The 16,279-nt window shown below is 40.3% G+C and overlaps 1 protein-coding gene across 1 annotated transcript; it reads left to right on the top strand.

Annotated features, from left to right (window-relative positions):
* Positions 1-2,263: 2,263 nt before the first annotated feature.
* LOC133806438 (uncharacterized) lies at positions 2,264-2,617 on the top strand. Its single transcript, XM_062244540.1, has one exon. The coding sequence runs from the start codon at positions 2,264-2,266 to the stop codon at positions 2,615-2,617; it is 354 nt and encodes a 117-aa protein (XP_062100524.1).
* The last annotated feature ends 13,662 nt before the right edge of the window (positions 2,618-16,279 follow it).

Here is a 16,279-nt window from a genome sequence, read left to right as displayed (position 1 = left end):
CAACATCCATCAGTCAACCATGAGCAACAATCCACATAACACGCAGATAGCATATCACACACACAACGAGCCATGCTCTGACATCAGGCATACATTAAATCATTCATCATGCTCTATATCAGATAAGCAGGCAAATAGGGCATTTAAGCACATATTTCAACATAATAGTCAATCATACCAACCAACTCTGAGTCGAGTTCGCCACTGACAGCGTGCGTACATGTTCGGTCATTCTCCAGAAACCATAAACTTTGGCTCGCTCTGATACCAAGTTGTAACACCCTACTGCCTTAGAGCCATTACTAAGTGAGTTTAAAATGTGCAACTAATTCGCTAATCAAGATTTTAGGACAAAAGTGTAATTAAATCATAATCATAGGCATAAATTTGAAAATAAATCTTCCATTAAAAATTATAAAACGTTTAACATTTGGGATCCCAAAAACATTGTTTAGAAATATTTACAACTCAAAATATAACCAAAGTCGACTGAACGACAAAATTCAAGTTTAGTACAATCATCTCACCAAAACACCCCTAGCCGTGGTAGCCAGGCAGACTAGACATGCACGCGCCGCTCATCACGCTCACCATACTCAAGGTTGGTCGACTTTCCCCTTTCCTTTACCTGCACCATAGAGCACCCATGAGCCGAAGCCCAGCAAGAAAACCCTCACAAGCAGATAACATATGCATAACAACACTTAACATATAAACATGCCATCGTCAGGCTATACATATACCGCCTTGCCATCCCAGGCGCTTTACCAGGCCTTTGGTTTGCAGTCCGTACTGTAAGGATATCCCAGGTATTCCTTGGGGTCTCGCCCTGGGAACTCGCACTCCGCGTGCTAAACGCTGCTCCTAGCCACTTGCCGTTCTCGGCCTTCGCCGTTCCCGGCCTTCGCTGTTCCATCATTTACATACACATATGATAATGCTAAGTAGAAATCTAAACAAATATAAATTCAATCAAAGGTCCATGCCCCACAACACAGTCATATAGGGCCGAGCCCTGCAACATAATCATATAGGGTCGAGCCCTGCAACACAAGCTCTATGGAAATAGTAGTTTTCTTACCTATGTCCCAAGCTTTCTAAGCACCGATATCCAAAGCACAGTTCCCTAGTCCGAGCCTCGCCGAAGCCCTAATCACAACGCATTAACAATATCCACCCATCAAGCTCTAATCCATTAAATAACTTAAAGCCATAATTCTAATCTCTGGGACATTGAATTCTATCAATCCGGGTGATAAAATCAATCCCGAGCCTTAACTAGTGAATTCCCGAGCCTAAAACCTCTTAAAAACCCAAAAATACATTAAGCGTCGCGGCCCTAGGGACTCATGTCGCGGCACCCAGTTCAACCCGAGGCCTTGCCTCAAAATAGCCCACACGCGTCGCGACCTTCCTGAAGGGCGCCGCAGCGCGCCTTCATTTCTAGGCGCCCCAAGTTCTAAGGGGCCACGGCTCAGCAAGAACAGCGCCACGGCCCGATCCCTCGAGCCCATAAAAACTCACCATTTTCACCTCAAAAACTAGTCCAATTATCCCCAGAATCAAGACAACACTCCAAACTAATTATCATAGAGGTTCTAACCCAGTCTCAGCATCAAAACCTAACAAAGACCAGCCCCAAAACTCAGCCAAGCATTCAAGAGGAAATTTAAACTTAGCTCACATGCATACCCTGAACATCAGCAGAAATTCAATAAAACTCATCAACTTAATAGCTTACTTTTGCTTGATTGCACATCCAAGTGATGCTGAATAATTCTCTAAGCTTAAATCTCAAATCCTAGCTTAATTTGCAAAGCTTCCCCTTGGAATGGTTGAGAGAAAATAAGAGAGAGGAAGGAAAGGTTTGGCTCGGTTCTTAGTGTTCTGAAAACATCTAATGTTTTGTTTTATTAAACTTAGTCTCTTAGGTTACCTCAAGGCTCAGGGTACCAAAAATGTCCCCGAGGTAAAAATGGTAAATTTCCCCAATATTCCCTCCTAGGCATTCTAACCTCAAATTTATCTCCGAATATTTATTTCCATAGCCCGATAACCCCAAAAATGAGCAACACCCAAAATATCCCTCGACTCGCCTCGAGTCGGATTTTCGACCCCGTTGTGACTTTCGACCCCATTGTGATTTTCGACCCCGAGTAGGACTGATCTTGTAGAAGTCTGAAGCAAGTTTAAGATGCATGTCCTACCCAGCTATACTGGAAAAGAAGACCATGCATCTCACGTTAATAAGTTTGAGATACGGATGGATATTGAAAAGGTATACAAGGATGCTCAATGCAGAATCTTCCCTGCTACTTTGTCTAATGCTGCTCAAGAATGGTACTTTAAGTTCCAACTTACTACAATCACTTCCAGGGAGATGCTTGCCAAGGAATTCTACGGGCAGTTCTATGTTGCTGGCATACATCCAACAGAGGCCAACCAGCTGGTCGATATACTACAAAAGGATGATGAGCCTTTGAAAGAGTCGATACAAAGGTTCATGAGAATAGCTGCTCATGCCAAATCTGTTGGTCATGAAGGAAAAATGATGGCTATCATAGTAGGAGTAAAAAGGCAGTCCCATTTATGGAACAACATACAAAAAATGGAGTAAAGACTACTCGAGAATTCCTTGATCGAGTAGATAAATACATTAAGTTGGAGGATGCCATTTCCAATGAAGGGAAGGAAAAGGGGGTGGCAGTAGACAAAAAAGAGGAACCGACCAAAGGCTAGTAGTAATATGAACAACCCTAATAGTGGTGGAAAGAACGGTGGTAAAAGCGGGGGAAAACGAGCAAACAATACTCTGCTACCTCTAATAACAAACACCCAAAATCGACAAAATATGAGCCAAGATTCACTAGCTACACAACATTGGTTGAGAGTTGGGCATATGTTTATCAGGCCAGTCATACTACTGTGCCATATAAGGGACCTGCCCCAATTCATAAGGATATATCAAAAAGGGATACAAACCTTTAACAATGACTATGGCTATGATACAAATGAGTGCAACCAACTAAAAGATGAGATTGAGTTCTTGATCCAAGAAGGAAATCTAAGGCGGTATGTCTGAGCATGGGTTAATCCCCAATCAGTGGTTTCTGGGGGTAACGAGCAGACACGAGGACGTCAACGCTCACCCTCATTATAGCCTACCCCGGTCATGGGCACCTTGTTCACCATATGTGGGGGACCACACTTGGCTGGAAATAATGGCAAGGCAAGAGAAAGAGACACCAGAACACTGCATCATGAACAAGACATTGAAATGCTAACAATCGAGGAGAAAACTCCCAATAAAGCTCGAATAGAATGTGACTTAACAACCTTTTCAGAGCATGACTAACAGTATGTTAGGTTTCCACACGCAGACCCCCTGGCCGTAGATGCTCGAATCGCCAATAAGATTGTAAAACAAGTGTTGGTCGTATAGGGAGCTCAGTCAATATTTTTTAAGTCATCTTTAGAGATAATGAAGTTGTCGATATGGGATTTAGAGCCATGTAGGCAGACGATATATGACTTTACTCGAGAAGGGATCACACCAGAAAGGTCTATCAGACTCCCAATCACTATAGAAAAAACACCAGAAAATAGGAAAACTTTGGCAACATTTATTGTTGTTGATTGTCCTTAAGCTTATAATGCAGTAATAAGAAAACCCATATCAGTAGATCTCCAAGCAGTCACGTATATTTAGGAGTAGGGCGTGTATTTGGAAATCAAAAGGAAACTCGGGAATGCTACAACTCCTCAATTGCCAAGGCAAAAGGAGGAGGAGAGAGCACCAGTATGATACACTTGAGCAACCCTGTAACGACCCAAATTTGCTAATAAGGCTTGGAGCCTTGATTAGTGTGCCTGGAGGGCAATAATTTTTAAACTGTATTAATTTATGTGAATTTAATGAATATGTGGTTAGAATGCATGTTTAGGTGAAATAAATATGCATGTGGGCCCCATTTGGTTGTTAAGGGAAAATTGGTAATTTTAGCCCATTGAGGGCATAAATGAAATATATGTGATGTTACTGATGTAACGGTGATATATTTGTGATGCACGTTCCGAGACGGTCCTAGGGAGCTAATTAGTTTAAAAGTCACAACGGGATTAAATACCCAGCTCGGGAGGAGCCTAGGGGTATTTTGGGAAAATTATTAGGTGATCGGGAATTATTGAATACCAATTAGCAATAGCAATGGTTTAAACATGTCGGGAGTAAATGGGGATCTTTAGGTACACTTGAGGATTTAGCGGGGTGTGTCAAAAGACAAAATTGCCCTTGGAAGGGTTTAAGAACTTGAGTTAGCTTAAAGGGTATTTAGGTCATTTTAGGTAGATGGATATGCTCAATTTGGGGGCTGGGACTCTAGAATCAGCTAGCAAAAGAAGATAGAAGAACAAAAAGGGAACCTAATCTCCCTGCCACTTTCTATCGATGCTCTCTTTCTTCCTCTCTAAGGTGACTGGTTTTGAAGGATTCTAGGCTAAAGTTCAAGGGATTCAAGGCTGGGAATTGGGGGATTGACTCAGGCTCAAAGGTAAGTTTTATTTAGTATCTTGATTGAATTATGCAGAGAAATATTAAGGTTAACAGCTGATTTGTGTGGCTGTTTGGTGGATCCTTGGGGATGAAGCTTGCCTAGGTTCAGTTTTGTAATAAGAGGGATTTTCTTGGAGTTGGACTTGGAGAAGGCTCAGGGGCGAATTTCTACTTGAGGTAAGGGTTTTATGCATCTCTGTTATGTATTAACTGCTATGGTTCAAGTTTCTTGTTTAGTGGTTTAAGTTTTATAAAGTTTTAAGCCAATTTGTGAATTGGGGATTTGATTGTCTGTTTAGGCTGTTGTTGATGTTTCTGAGTTGTTAGAGGGTCTATGTGGGGTTTTAAATTGAATTTGGGACTTAGGTATGCTTTGGGGTTGATTTGGGAGTGTTTTGGCTCGGGGAAAATGCAGGGGAAAACCCAAAATTCTGGGTTCGCTAAGGGGCGTCGCGGCCCTGTTCTTCTATGCTGCGGTGCTAGGTTGCATCAGGGAAGGAGGCCACACTGGGCATCGCGGCCCTAGGCCATTTCTGGGTAGGGGAAAATTCAGTTTTTAGGTTTTTGCTCAGGGGGCTCGGGGGACGCTTCCGCCACCTTGTGTGGGGGTCCGAGTGGTCCCGAGAGCTCATGATTGGTTATGGGAGATGTTTTTTAAATCAATTAGTAATGGGGATGCTATTTATGTGTTGTGACTAGGTTCTTGGAGAGGCTCGAATTAGAGGATCATGCTCGAGGGTGCAATGCTTAGGGAGCTCGGGACACAGGTAAGAAAACCACTGTCTTCCACAGAGCTTGTATGCAGGGTTGAGCCCTATATGTCTGTGTTGCAGGGTGTAGCCCTTTGATTGAGTTGTTCATAGTTAGTATTTGCTTTATTATGCTATGTATGCATATGTGAAAATGTTCGGCAAGAGCCGGAAACAGTGCAGGCCGAGGTCTGCAAGGCCGGAAACGATAAGGGACAGGAAACGGCGTTAGGCATGTGGAGTGCAAGGTCAAGAGCAGCAAGGGGCCGGGAGCAGCGTTTAGCACGTGGAGTGCGAGCTGCTAGGGTGAGACCCTAAAGGATACCTGGGATATCCTCATGGTGTGGACCGCGAACCCAGGGCATGGTAAAGCGCCTGGAACGGCATGGCCGTATGTGTTTAGCCTATTGGTGGCCTGATTATATGCTAAGTGTTTGTTATGCATATGTTATCTGCTTGTGAGGGTTTTCTTGCTGGGCTTCAGCTCACGGGTGCTCTGTGGTGCAGGTAAGGGCAAGGGGAAAGTCAACCAACCATGAGTACGGAGAGCGTGAAGCGGCGTGTACATGTTTGGCCTGCCTGGCTGCCACAGCCAGTGGTTTTTGGAAGATGGTTGTATTAAAACCTAGATTTTGTCGTCTAGTCGATTTGATTTGTAAATCATATGTTGTAAATATTTCCAAACAGTATCTTGGGATCCCAAGTGTCAAACACTCAATGATTTATAGTAAATGGAATTATTTTCAAAGTTTATTTCACTATTTATGATTTAATTACACTTTTGACCTAAAACCTCGATTAGCGAGTTAAATGCACGTTTAAAACTCACTTAGTAACGGCTCTAAGGAAGTAGGGCGTTACAAGCCCTAAAGGAGAAATATCACAAGTGTTTTGTAACACCGAGAAGCTAAATGCTCAATCAGATGACCAAGTAACTAAATATGGTGTTGCCCAAAGCAAGGAAGAATAGACTGATCCTCGCTTTGGGAATTTCATCGAAGAAGTTGGATCAGGGGAGGACCTTGATGAGGGCCAGTTAGATGAACAAAACCCAGCCAGGATGGTTTAAGGCCAGGAAAAATCTAGAAATGAGTGTACAGGAAGAGCTAGTGGATTTCTTGAAAAGAAACTAGGACAACTTTTCCTGGTTGCATAAGGATATGCTAAGAATTAGTCCAACCATGATAAGTCATGACCTTAACATAGACAAAAATTTCCCACCAGTACAACAAAAAAGAAGGCTACTCGACAAGGATAGGTCGATAGCCTTAAAAGAAGAAGTTGAGAGACTGAAGGAAAATGGATTCATTCAGGTAACATTTTATCCATCACAGGTCTCCATGTTATGGTTTGTGCCCTAAAAACATGTAAAAAGACATTTTTGATTTAAATAAAAGTACATTTTTATTATATTTGAATGTTATAATTATTATTTGAATATTTTATATAAATATCATAAAATTTCATTTTCATTTATGAGAATATGATCTTGTATGCGTATGGAATAAAATATTCATCAACATATTAAAGTACGGAATCTTCAATTAATGGTTGCTAGTACAGTTTACTAATCATATGGGATGCGAGCTATCTAGATTTGGATTACTGAGGTGGATTACTAATCCTTACTTTATATACTTACCGTTTGTCATAAAGATTTAATTCATATCTTAATAGATGATCATTTGTAGATCAATCTAACTGTTAAGTTATCATGAACTCATTTTTATGCTTATTGGATCTATTGATTAATTCATTAAGGTCGCTTTATATAATGAGGCTAGTAACGTTTGTTTTGGAGATTAAATATCATGAATGGATGGGAACATGATATTACAATAAAGGAATCCATGCTTTCCTAAAAGATCGAATATTAGTTCCCTAAAGGGTTAATTCTAGGACTGAATGGTTATTGAGCTCAAATATATAATATGGTTACAGATTAATTATTCCCTAGTGAATTAATGGTACTTAAGGAACAAGAGGAAATTAAAAGTATAAAACGATAATTCGTGACCAGCTAATTAGAGAACCAATAAATGGAGGTCAAAACTATATTTATTTATTACATCAACGGACTACAAGAGAAAACTTTGTAAATATAATTATATAATTACATAGAGTGCAATTCCATATTTATAGTGGAGTAATAATGGAATTAATAAATAAGATTACTAAATTAAAGAGTTTAATTAACAATTTGATTTATTGGAGCTTCGTATTATAGGTCTATGGTCCTCGAGTCACCTCTGTCCTGCACTGCAAAAGGTAAGGATGTCACTAGTAAGATTAACGGAGAAAGACATTAAATTGCAAAGGAATGAATTTTCCAGAGCAAAGTGATAATTATGTGCAATTAATTAACTACAAATTGATTAATTATTTTTTACTTTGAAAAACTTTATATTAGTTAAAATAAATATTAATCTATGTTTTGATTAATATTTGAGATAGTTAATTATTATCTTATTATAAGATAATTAATCAAACTGATAGTTTTTAAGATAAAGTTAATTTTGAATTAATTTATATTTATTTTGGGAATAAATATATTGTCTTAAAATTAATTAAACGAACAAATGAGGAAAATTAGGGAGGCTATATAGTGGTGCCCCTTTAGTGCCACACTATCCGTGAGTATTGAATTTATTTGTTTATTTAATTATTAATTTTAAACTTGATTTGAATAAATAATTAAATTAGGTTATAAGTTATTATTTTGAAATAATAAATTTATAGAAAAATAAAATTATTTTATTTTATCTTTTAAAACCTAAAAAGAAGTGTTTCTTTTAATCAATTGTTATCTTTGTTATCATACTCTCTCAAAAAGGTATTGATAGAATTTTCCAGGCCAGAAAAATTCTAGAACTTTCTACAAGCCTTTTATCTTCTCCAAACTCTTTAGATCGCATGTGCTGAGAACATCTAGAGAGCCTAAAAAACCAACATGTAAATCCTAAATCCTATGTGCTCACACACGACCTTGTGTGTTAGAGGAACGAATTGGAATGGTAGGTTGTGAGTCTTCATTGGATAGGAAGATCGTTGATTATACTAAAAGACTCAAGGAATCTTGATAGGCTCTAAGATGTAATCTCTTTTTTCTTGTATGTGATGATTTACTGTATAGATATATGTATTGATCCTGGCTGGTATTAATAATTTTTAAAAATCCCCTTCCCCACCTTCCGCTGTATCCCTGATTTTATTCTATTTAATACCAACAATTGGTACCAGAGCAGTCTACATAAATGTATACATTAAATGTTGTGCGGATTATTTACATTTTTTATATGTATGTTGATATGTATATTGAATGGATGGTTATATTTCTTGAATGTATGGTTGAATGATGGATCGTTAATTATATGGTACCACTGGTTTAGGAATTCATTTTAATTTTAATTGTTCATAGATCTTGTGTAAGCGATATGGAGCATAGAAATTTATGTAATTTTATTTTTGAAACTAGGTTGTATAAATTCTGGTCACAAAGATGAGAAGAAAAAGATGAGGACCTGAGTCATGCACCTAAGGCACGTGGCCCAAGCCCCATGAGCCCCATGGCCAGCGCCCCAGGCCTTGCGCTTGCCTAGCGCCCATGCGCGCCAGCCCTTGCACCCAACATGCTTGTTTCTTCACCTCGCGCACCTGCATCCATCCCTGGCTGCCACCATCCGAGCCCTTGAAGCTCAGCTCAAGTCGTCGGCCCTTGCAAGTGCACCATGATTGGTGCACAACAAAACCCATTATTTTAGTTATTATCTTTTATTTAATTAATTCTTTAAATTATTTGAATTTGAAATATTAATTATCTTGTTTTATTTTTATTAGAAAAATAAAATAACTTTTACTTAGTTTAAGACCTTATCTTATGTTTAAATAATTGTTTGAATTTATTCTTTTAAATATTTAAATTCAACTAAATCAAAAAGATAATAAAAAGAGGTTATTTAATTAAAAATTAGTTTTAAATAAATAAATCAATTAGAAAATTAATTTCTAATTAATTATTGGACCTAATGGATTCCCAAAGAATATGAAGATGGACCTAAGAGAAGGAGAAGCAATTTAGAGTCTTGAAAACAACTGAAGCCCACGTTTTAATTTAGATTTCTATTTTTTCAAGGGTTATAAATTTAGAAATACTCATTAGTACTCAGGTCATCTTTTATTGTTTATTTAATTATTGTACTTATTTAAATAAATATTAGATAATGTTTGGATGATAACATAATGATGCAATAGTCTATTACATGTCATACATGAAACCCCACACAATTTTAATTAATCATGCATCTATTTTGTAGAAACATGATTATATAGGATTGTCCTATATGCTTTTGTAAATTGTTTTGGTGAAATCAATTGCATGTAAACTACTAAGTCTTAAATCAGTTAAAACTTGGTAAATCACCCCATAATAAAGACAACAGTTATTGTATGTCTTTTAGGATAACCAACTTTATTTAAAAGATGTTTTAATAATGTTCGATTGATATAACGTCCCAAATCTGCTAATAAGGCTTAGTGTCTTGATTAGTGTGCTGGGAGGGAAATAAATAATTTTATCGTATTATTACGTGATTAATTGTGATATATGTGTATCTGTACGTGATTACTTGTAATGACCCACTAATCTAGACTAATTGGACCATTATCGAAACTATACATAAAAACTTACATTTTACGAAAATACCATAATTTATTGAGTAACTTGAAAATAAGAGTTATTTACAAAGAAACAGAATACTAAGAAGAATTTTGGGATCCCATTGTCTTTAAAACAAAATAAGATTTAAAATAAAAGACATTACATAATAATGCGGAAAATACATGTAAAACCATAAAAAACATAAAAGGAGACTACATCCTCGAATCGATAACGCTCGGCCCCTTGACTCCATTCATCATCGATACACATCCTCCCAAGCATCACGAATCTTACCGCCTCTAAGCTTATTTTCCTGCACATAAACAGAAAGGAGTGAGCCTAATGCCCAGCAAGGAAAAACCTAACACATAGTCATATACACAATTTCATAAGAAAACATAAAGACTTAACATAATACATATAACATACACTTATTATAATGGCCATTATTACTTGGGGTCCCATAGACTAAACAAGCATATGCCCATGGGGTTAATGGGGTCCTACTAGCTAAGTAGGTCATATGCCCATAACCCATTTGGGGTCTTGTTAGTCATATGGGTCATATGCCCAAGCCTACATACACATATACATATCATAACACTTTTAATAACATAAACATATAGATAACATAAGCACATAACATATTAATTCTAGCCTATTTTCCTTACCAAAGTTACCGGGATAAAATGGACTGAGTTAGGACTTTTGGAACACTCCTAAAACCACAATGAACAAGGGTGAGTCTAAAGAAAGGAGATGAAATGAAAGAGAATAGGAAGACTAAACCATTAAACGAAAATATGCTTACCACCACTTAAGTGCTTAAGAACTTGGATTCCCTAACCAAAAATACGAATAAGGTTAGGGGACTGAGTAGAAGGTTTTGAGAAAAGAAATAACATAGAATACAGAAAGGACTAGAGTTTTGGGTTTACCTCAAAGATTGCAAGATCAATCTAACATCCACCGAAATACTATAGCACTCACTTACTTCCCAAGTGTTTGATAAGCTTATGATGTTTAAGCTTATAGTTTTTCCCCAAACCAAGTGTTTACACTCTCTCACTCACTTAACACTAGCAGCCTCTGAACTTAGAGCAAATGGTGAATAATGGCTGGGTACTAGGTCCTATTTATAGAGTTTGGGAATGAAAATATCTTGATTTTACTTGAATAAAAATAATGGCTTTTTAGGTGAAAATCATTTGAATAATCGTTCAGCAGAGGCTGAAGACTCGTTCAGAAGATGCTGGACTGTTGAAGGCGTTTGAATGGCTGAAGGGAAAAGAATTCAAATGAATTTGAAAACATGCTGGTGGAGGCGATATATCGCCCCCTATAGGCGATATATCGCCTGGACCTTTGTTCCCGAGGCGACCGTGCATCGATTCGTGTTTTCCGTATCTACGTGCTGCGACATATCGCCCCCTATAGCTGCGATATATCGGCATACGCTGAATATTTAAACACGAATTTACACATTTTTAGCTGAGTTTGAATGGAGTAAACAGCCTTGACTAAGCCCTCAACGTGCTCAAAGCTGCTGACTGACCCTATACATTCAAACTTTTACCCTTATTTAATTTAATCCTCAAAAATACTAAATCCTTAATTACCATTCAAAACATGTGCTTAAAATCCTATTGGTTGATGTCTAAACCTTATAATATAATAATATATTCCTTAATATCAGACACATTAATCAAACCTTAGGTTATACTTAATATTCTTAAACTATAGGTTAAACTTAGAAAATCTATAAGTACTACTATGAGTGTCCAAATAACTCCCGGTCTGAACCAAAAATCCAAAGTAACAATGATAACACTAAACATACTATAATACTACTAAACAATTAGCTAAGTAAAGTTCTTGGACTCTACAATTCTCCCCTACTAAAAAGAATTTCGTCCTCGGAATTTACTTACCAAATAACTCCGGATACCGGCTCTGCATGTCCTCTTCCAACTTCCACGTTGCCTCGCGTTCAGAACTATTGCTCCATAGGACTTTAACTATAGGAAAGCTCTTGGACCGTAACTGCTTCATCCCCCTATCTAGGATGCTAACCGGTCGTTCCTCGTAACTTAAGTCTTTCTGGAGTGCTATGGTATCGTACTTGAGGACGTGAGATGGGTCTGACACATACTTGCGTAACATCGAGATGTGGAAGACGTTGTGACTATCGGCTAGTGCTGGCGGTAGGGCAAGTCTATACGCAACTGGTCCCACTTTGTCCAATATCTCAAAAGGACCTATGAATCGGGGACTGAGCTTGCCTTTCTTCCCGAACCGCTTGACACCCTTCATAGGAGATATCTTCAGGAAGACTTGATCTCCAACTTGGAACTCCACATCGCGTCGCTTGGTATCCGCATAGCTCTTCTGACGGCTTTGAGCAGCAAGCATACGCTGTCTAATATGCGTTACTGCTTCTTGAGCTTGCCTAACAGCTTCGGGCCCTAGAAGCTGCCTTTCTCCTACCTCGTCCCAGTGCAACGGTGATCGGCACCTTCTTCCATATAGCAACTCATAAGGTGCCATCTCGATCGTCGACTGGTAGCTATTGTTGTACGAGAACTCGATCAGCGGTAAGTACTTGTTCCACGATCCTCCGAAGTCAAGTACACATGCGCGTAGCATATCCTCTAAAATCTGAATCGTACGCTCTGACTGCCCATCTGTCTGAGGATGGAAAGCTGTACTAAGACTTAACTTAGTACCCATGGCTTGCTGTAAGCTTCTCCAAAATCTTGACGTAAACACTGATCCTCTATCTGATACTATCGTCTTGGGGATTCCATGCAATCGTACAATCTCTTGGATGTAGGTGTCTGCATATTGGTCTGCCGTATAAGAAGTCTTAACAGGTAGAAAATGAGCCGACTTGGTTAGTCTATCTATGACTATCCAAGCAGAATCATGCTGCTTATTTGTCTTTGGCAGACCCGTCACGAAGTCCATGGCTATATCGTCCCACTTCCACTCCGGTATGCTAAGCGGTTGCAATAATCCTGCAGGTCGCTGATGCTCCGCCTTCACTTGCTGGCATACCAGACACTTAGATACATACTCTGCTATGTCCTTCTTCATCCCTGGCCACCAATAGACTGCCTTGATGTCATGAGTCATCTTGGTAGACCCTGGATGAACTGAGTACGGAGTACTGTGCGCTTCTTCTAGGATCGTCTTCTTAATACTCTGATCGTCTGGCACGCATACTCGATCCTTATATCTCAATAAACCTTGACTGGATATTGAGAAATCTGTAGTCTTGCCTTCTCGGACTGCATTCATGTGCGTTGCTAGTGAATCATCATGTCTCTGACCATTCCGTATGTCTTCTAGCAGATTCGATTGGATAGACAAGTTAGCCAGCTTGCCTACAACCACTTCTATTCCGGCACTGATAAGCTCCTGCTGTAGTGGCTTTTCTATTCCGGATAAGGCTGCTAAGTTCCCATAACTTTTTCGGCTAAGTGCATCGGCAACTACGTTTGCCTTTCCCGGGTGGTATAGGATTTCGCAGTCGTAATCCTTTACTAATTCCAACCACCGGCGCTGCCTCATGTTAAGCTCCTTCTGAGTAAAGAAGTATTTTAAACTTTTGTGGTCCGTATAAATCTCGCACCGTTCTCCGTAAAGATAATGGCGCCAGATTTTTAACGCAAAGACCACCGCTGCCAACTCCATATCGTGAGTTGGATAGCGTTGTTCATACTCCTTTAACTGACGTGACGCGTAGGCTATCACCTTGTCATTTTGCATCAGTACGCATCCCAATCCTAACTTTGATGCATCACAGTAGACAACGAACTTGTCGTTGGGTGTTGGGACACTAAGTACTGGTGTTGAGCAAAGCTTATCCTTAAGCAACTGGAAGCTTTCCTCACACTTATCACTCCAGTTAAACTTTTGTTGCTTCCGGGTCAGGTTGGTGAGTGGAGTGGCTATTTTAGAAAAGCCCTCTACAAACTTTCTATAGTAACCTGCTAGCCCTAAGAAGCTTCTTACTTCCGACGCGTTCTTTGGTCTAGGCCAATCTTTCACGGCCTCTACCTTCGATGGATCTACTGCAACTCCGTCTTTCGATATGATGTGCCCGAGGAACGCCACTTGTGAGAGCCAAAACTCGCATTTCTTGAACTTCGCGTATAGTTGGTGCTCCTTCAATCGCGTCAAAATTATCCTCAAGTGTTCCTCGTGCTCCACTTCATCCTTGGAGTAAATTAAAATGTCGTCGATGAACACAACGACGGATTTATCCAAGTAGTCCTTGAAGACCCTATTCATTAAGTCCATAAACGCGGCTGGCGCGTTAGTAAGACCAAAAGACATAACCAAGAACTCGTAATGTCCATAACGAGTCCTAAAGGCTGTCTTAGGAATATCTTCCCCCTTTACCTTGAGCTGATGATACCCGGACCGTAAATCGATCTTAGAGAATACAGTCGCGCCTCGGAGTTGATCAAACAAATCATCAATCCGAGGTAGCGGGTATTTGTTCTTAATCGTTACTTTATTCAGCTCACGGTAGTCTATGCACATGCGCATACTTCCGTCCTTCTTTTTCACGAATAGTACCGGAGCTCCCCATGGTGAATGGCTTGGCCTAATGAAACCCAAGTCTAGGAGTTCTTGTAGCTGCGTCTTTAACTCCTTGAGTTCCGTAGGTGCCATCCGGTATGGTGCCTTAGAGACAGGCTCGGTGCCCGGTACTAATTCTATCGTGAAGTCTATTTCTCTAGTTGGCGGCAATCCTGGCAAGTCATCGGGGAAAACTTCTGGAAATTCTTGTATGACTCGAACATCTCCAACTTTGAGTGATGTCTCCTTCTCCACATTCGTGATGTTGGCTAAGAATGCTTGACATCCTTTCTCCATCATTCTTTGAGCTTTGAGAGATGATACTAACGGTGTGCGTAGTCCTGAAGCTTGTCCCATGAAGCACAGTTTCTGGCCGTCAGGAGTATCGAATGTCACCTTCTTGCGTCTGCAGTCGATCGTTGCGCCATGCCGTGCTAGCCAATCCATGCCTAGTATGACGTCGAAGTCTTTGATCACCAGCTCTATCAGGTCTCCTTCTAGTTCCTTGTCCTCAATCTTGATTGGTACGCCTCGTACAATTCGTGATGATAGAACTACTTTGCCCGAAGGCAACTCGGTTGCAAACCTAGTTCTAAATCTTTCACTAGGTTTGTCTAGTTTATCTATCATTCCTAACGAAATATACGAATGGGTGGCTCCCGAATCAAATAATACATGACATAATTTATTGAGGATGGAAACCTGACCTGTGACCACCTTGTTGCTAGCATCCGCCTCTCCTTGGGTTAAGGCAAAAACCCGAGCAGGAACCATCTTTTCGTCCTTCTTTCCTTCCGGCTTTTGCTGAGGACAGTCTCTTTTACGATGCCCTTCTTGACCACAGTTGAAACACTCCTTGGTGTTGGCACGGCATTCTCCGGGGTGCTTCTTCTGACATTTGGCACATGGCGGGTATTCCACGTAGCCCGACCTATTTCCCCCATTACTTGGTCGTGCCCTTTTATTGTTGTCGGCTTGCTTGTTGTCAGGATGCCTTCTCTTCTGTCCGTTACCGTTGTTGTTGGACTGACTGTTGCTGGACTGATTGTTGTTCCGACTGGCCTGAGGTTGGCTCTGCTGCCTAGGTTCCGGCTTGCTGGCTTCTTCTTTGCTCACGTTGGCTTGCAACCTTTCTACTTCAATTGCCGTCTCAAGAACGTCGGCATATGAAGTGTTTCCCGGGTTTGCTAGTTTAACCCCCATCTCGATCTTCGGGCGAAGTCCTCTAACAAACTTGTTCACCCTTAGATAGTCGGTTGGAACCAACTCTGCTGCGAACTTCGCTAAGCGATCGAACTGACGAGCATATTCCGCCACTGTTAAATTCCCTTGCTTCAGATTGGTGAACTCCTCAACTCTCGTAGCAAGTACTGCTGAATTGTAGTACTTCTTGTGGAAGAGCTCCACAAATCGGGTCCACGTCATGGTGGCAGCATCGTGGGATTGCTGGACCAAGTCCCACCATATCCTGGCATCTTTCTTGAGCAAAGATGAGACGCAGGATATGCGGTCTGCATTACTAAGGTTCATGTGGGCTAGGATCGGCTCCACATTCCTTAGCCATTCTTCTGCTTCAAAGGGGTCCGTAGTCCCTTCGAAGTTCGGAGCGTGCTGCTTGCGGAACCTCTCGTACACTGGCTCCATGTGCTGAACAGGATAAGGAGCGTAGTTCGTCATAGGCCATCCCCCATACGGACCAACTTGTTGGGGTGCTGGGGCCATTGGCTGTGG

The sequence above is a fragment of the Humulus lupulus genome, chromosome X, assembly GCF_963169125.1.
Source record: "Humulus lupulus chromosome X, drHumLupu1.1, whole genome shotgun sequence".
NCBI lineage: Eukaryota > Viridiplantae > Streptophyta > Magnoliopsida > Rosales > Cannabaceae > Humulus > Humulus lupulus.
The sequence above is the reverse complement of the archived record's forward strand: the minus strand, read 5'-3'. Positions and strand labels throughout refer to the sequence as shown.

Excerpts from the sequence above, each read along its gene's own strand:
- LOC133806438 (XM_062244540.1), top strand. The coding sequence starts at position 2,264 with ATGGATATTGAAAAGGTATACAAGGATGCTCAATGCAGAATCTTCCCT.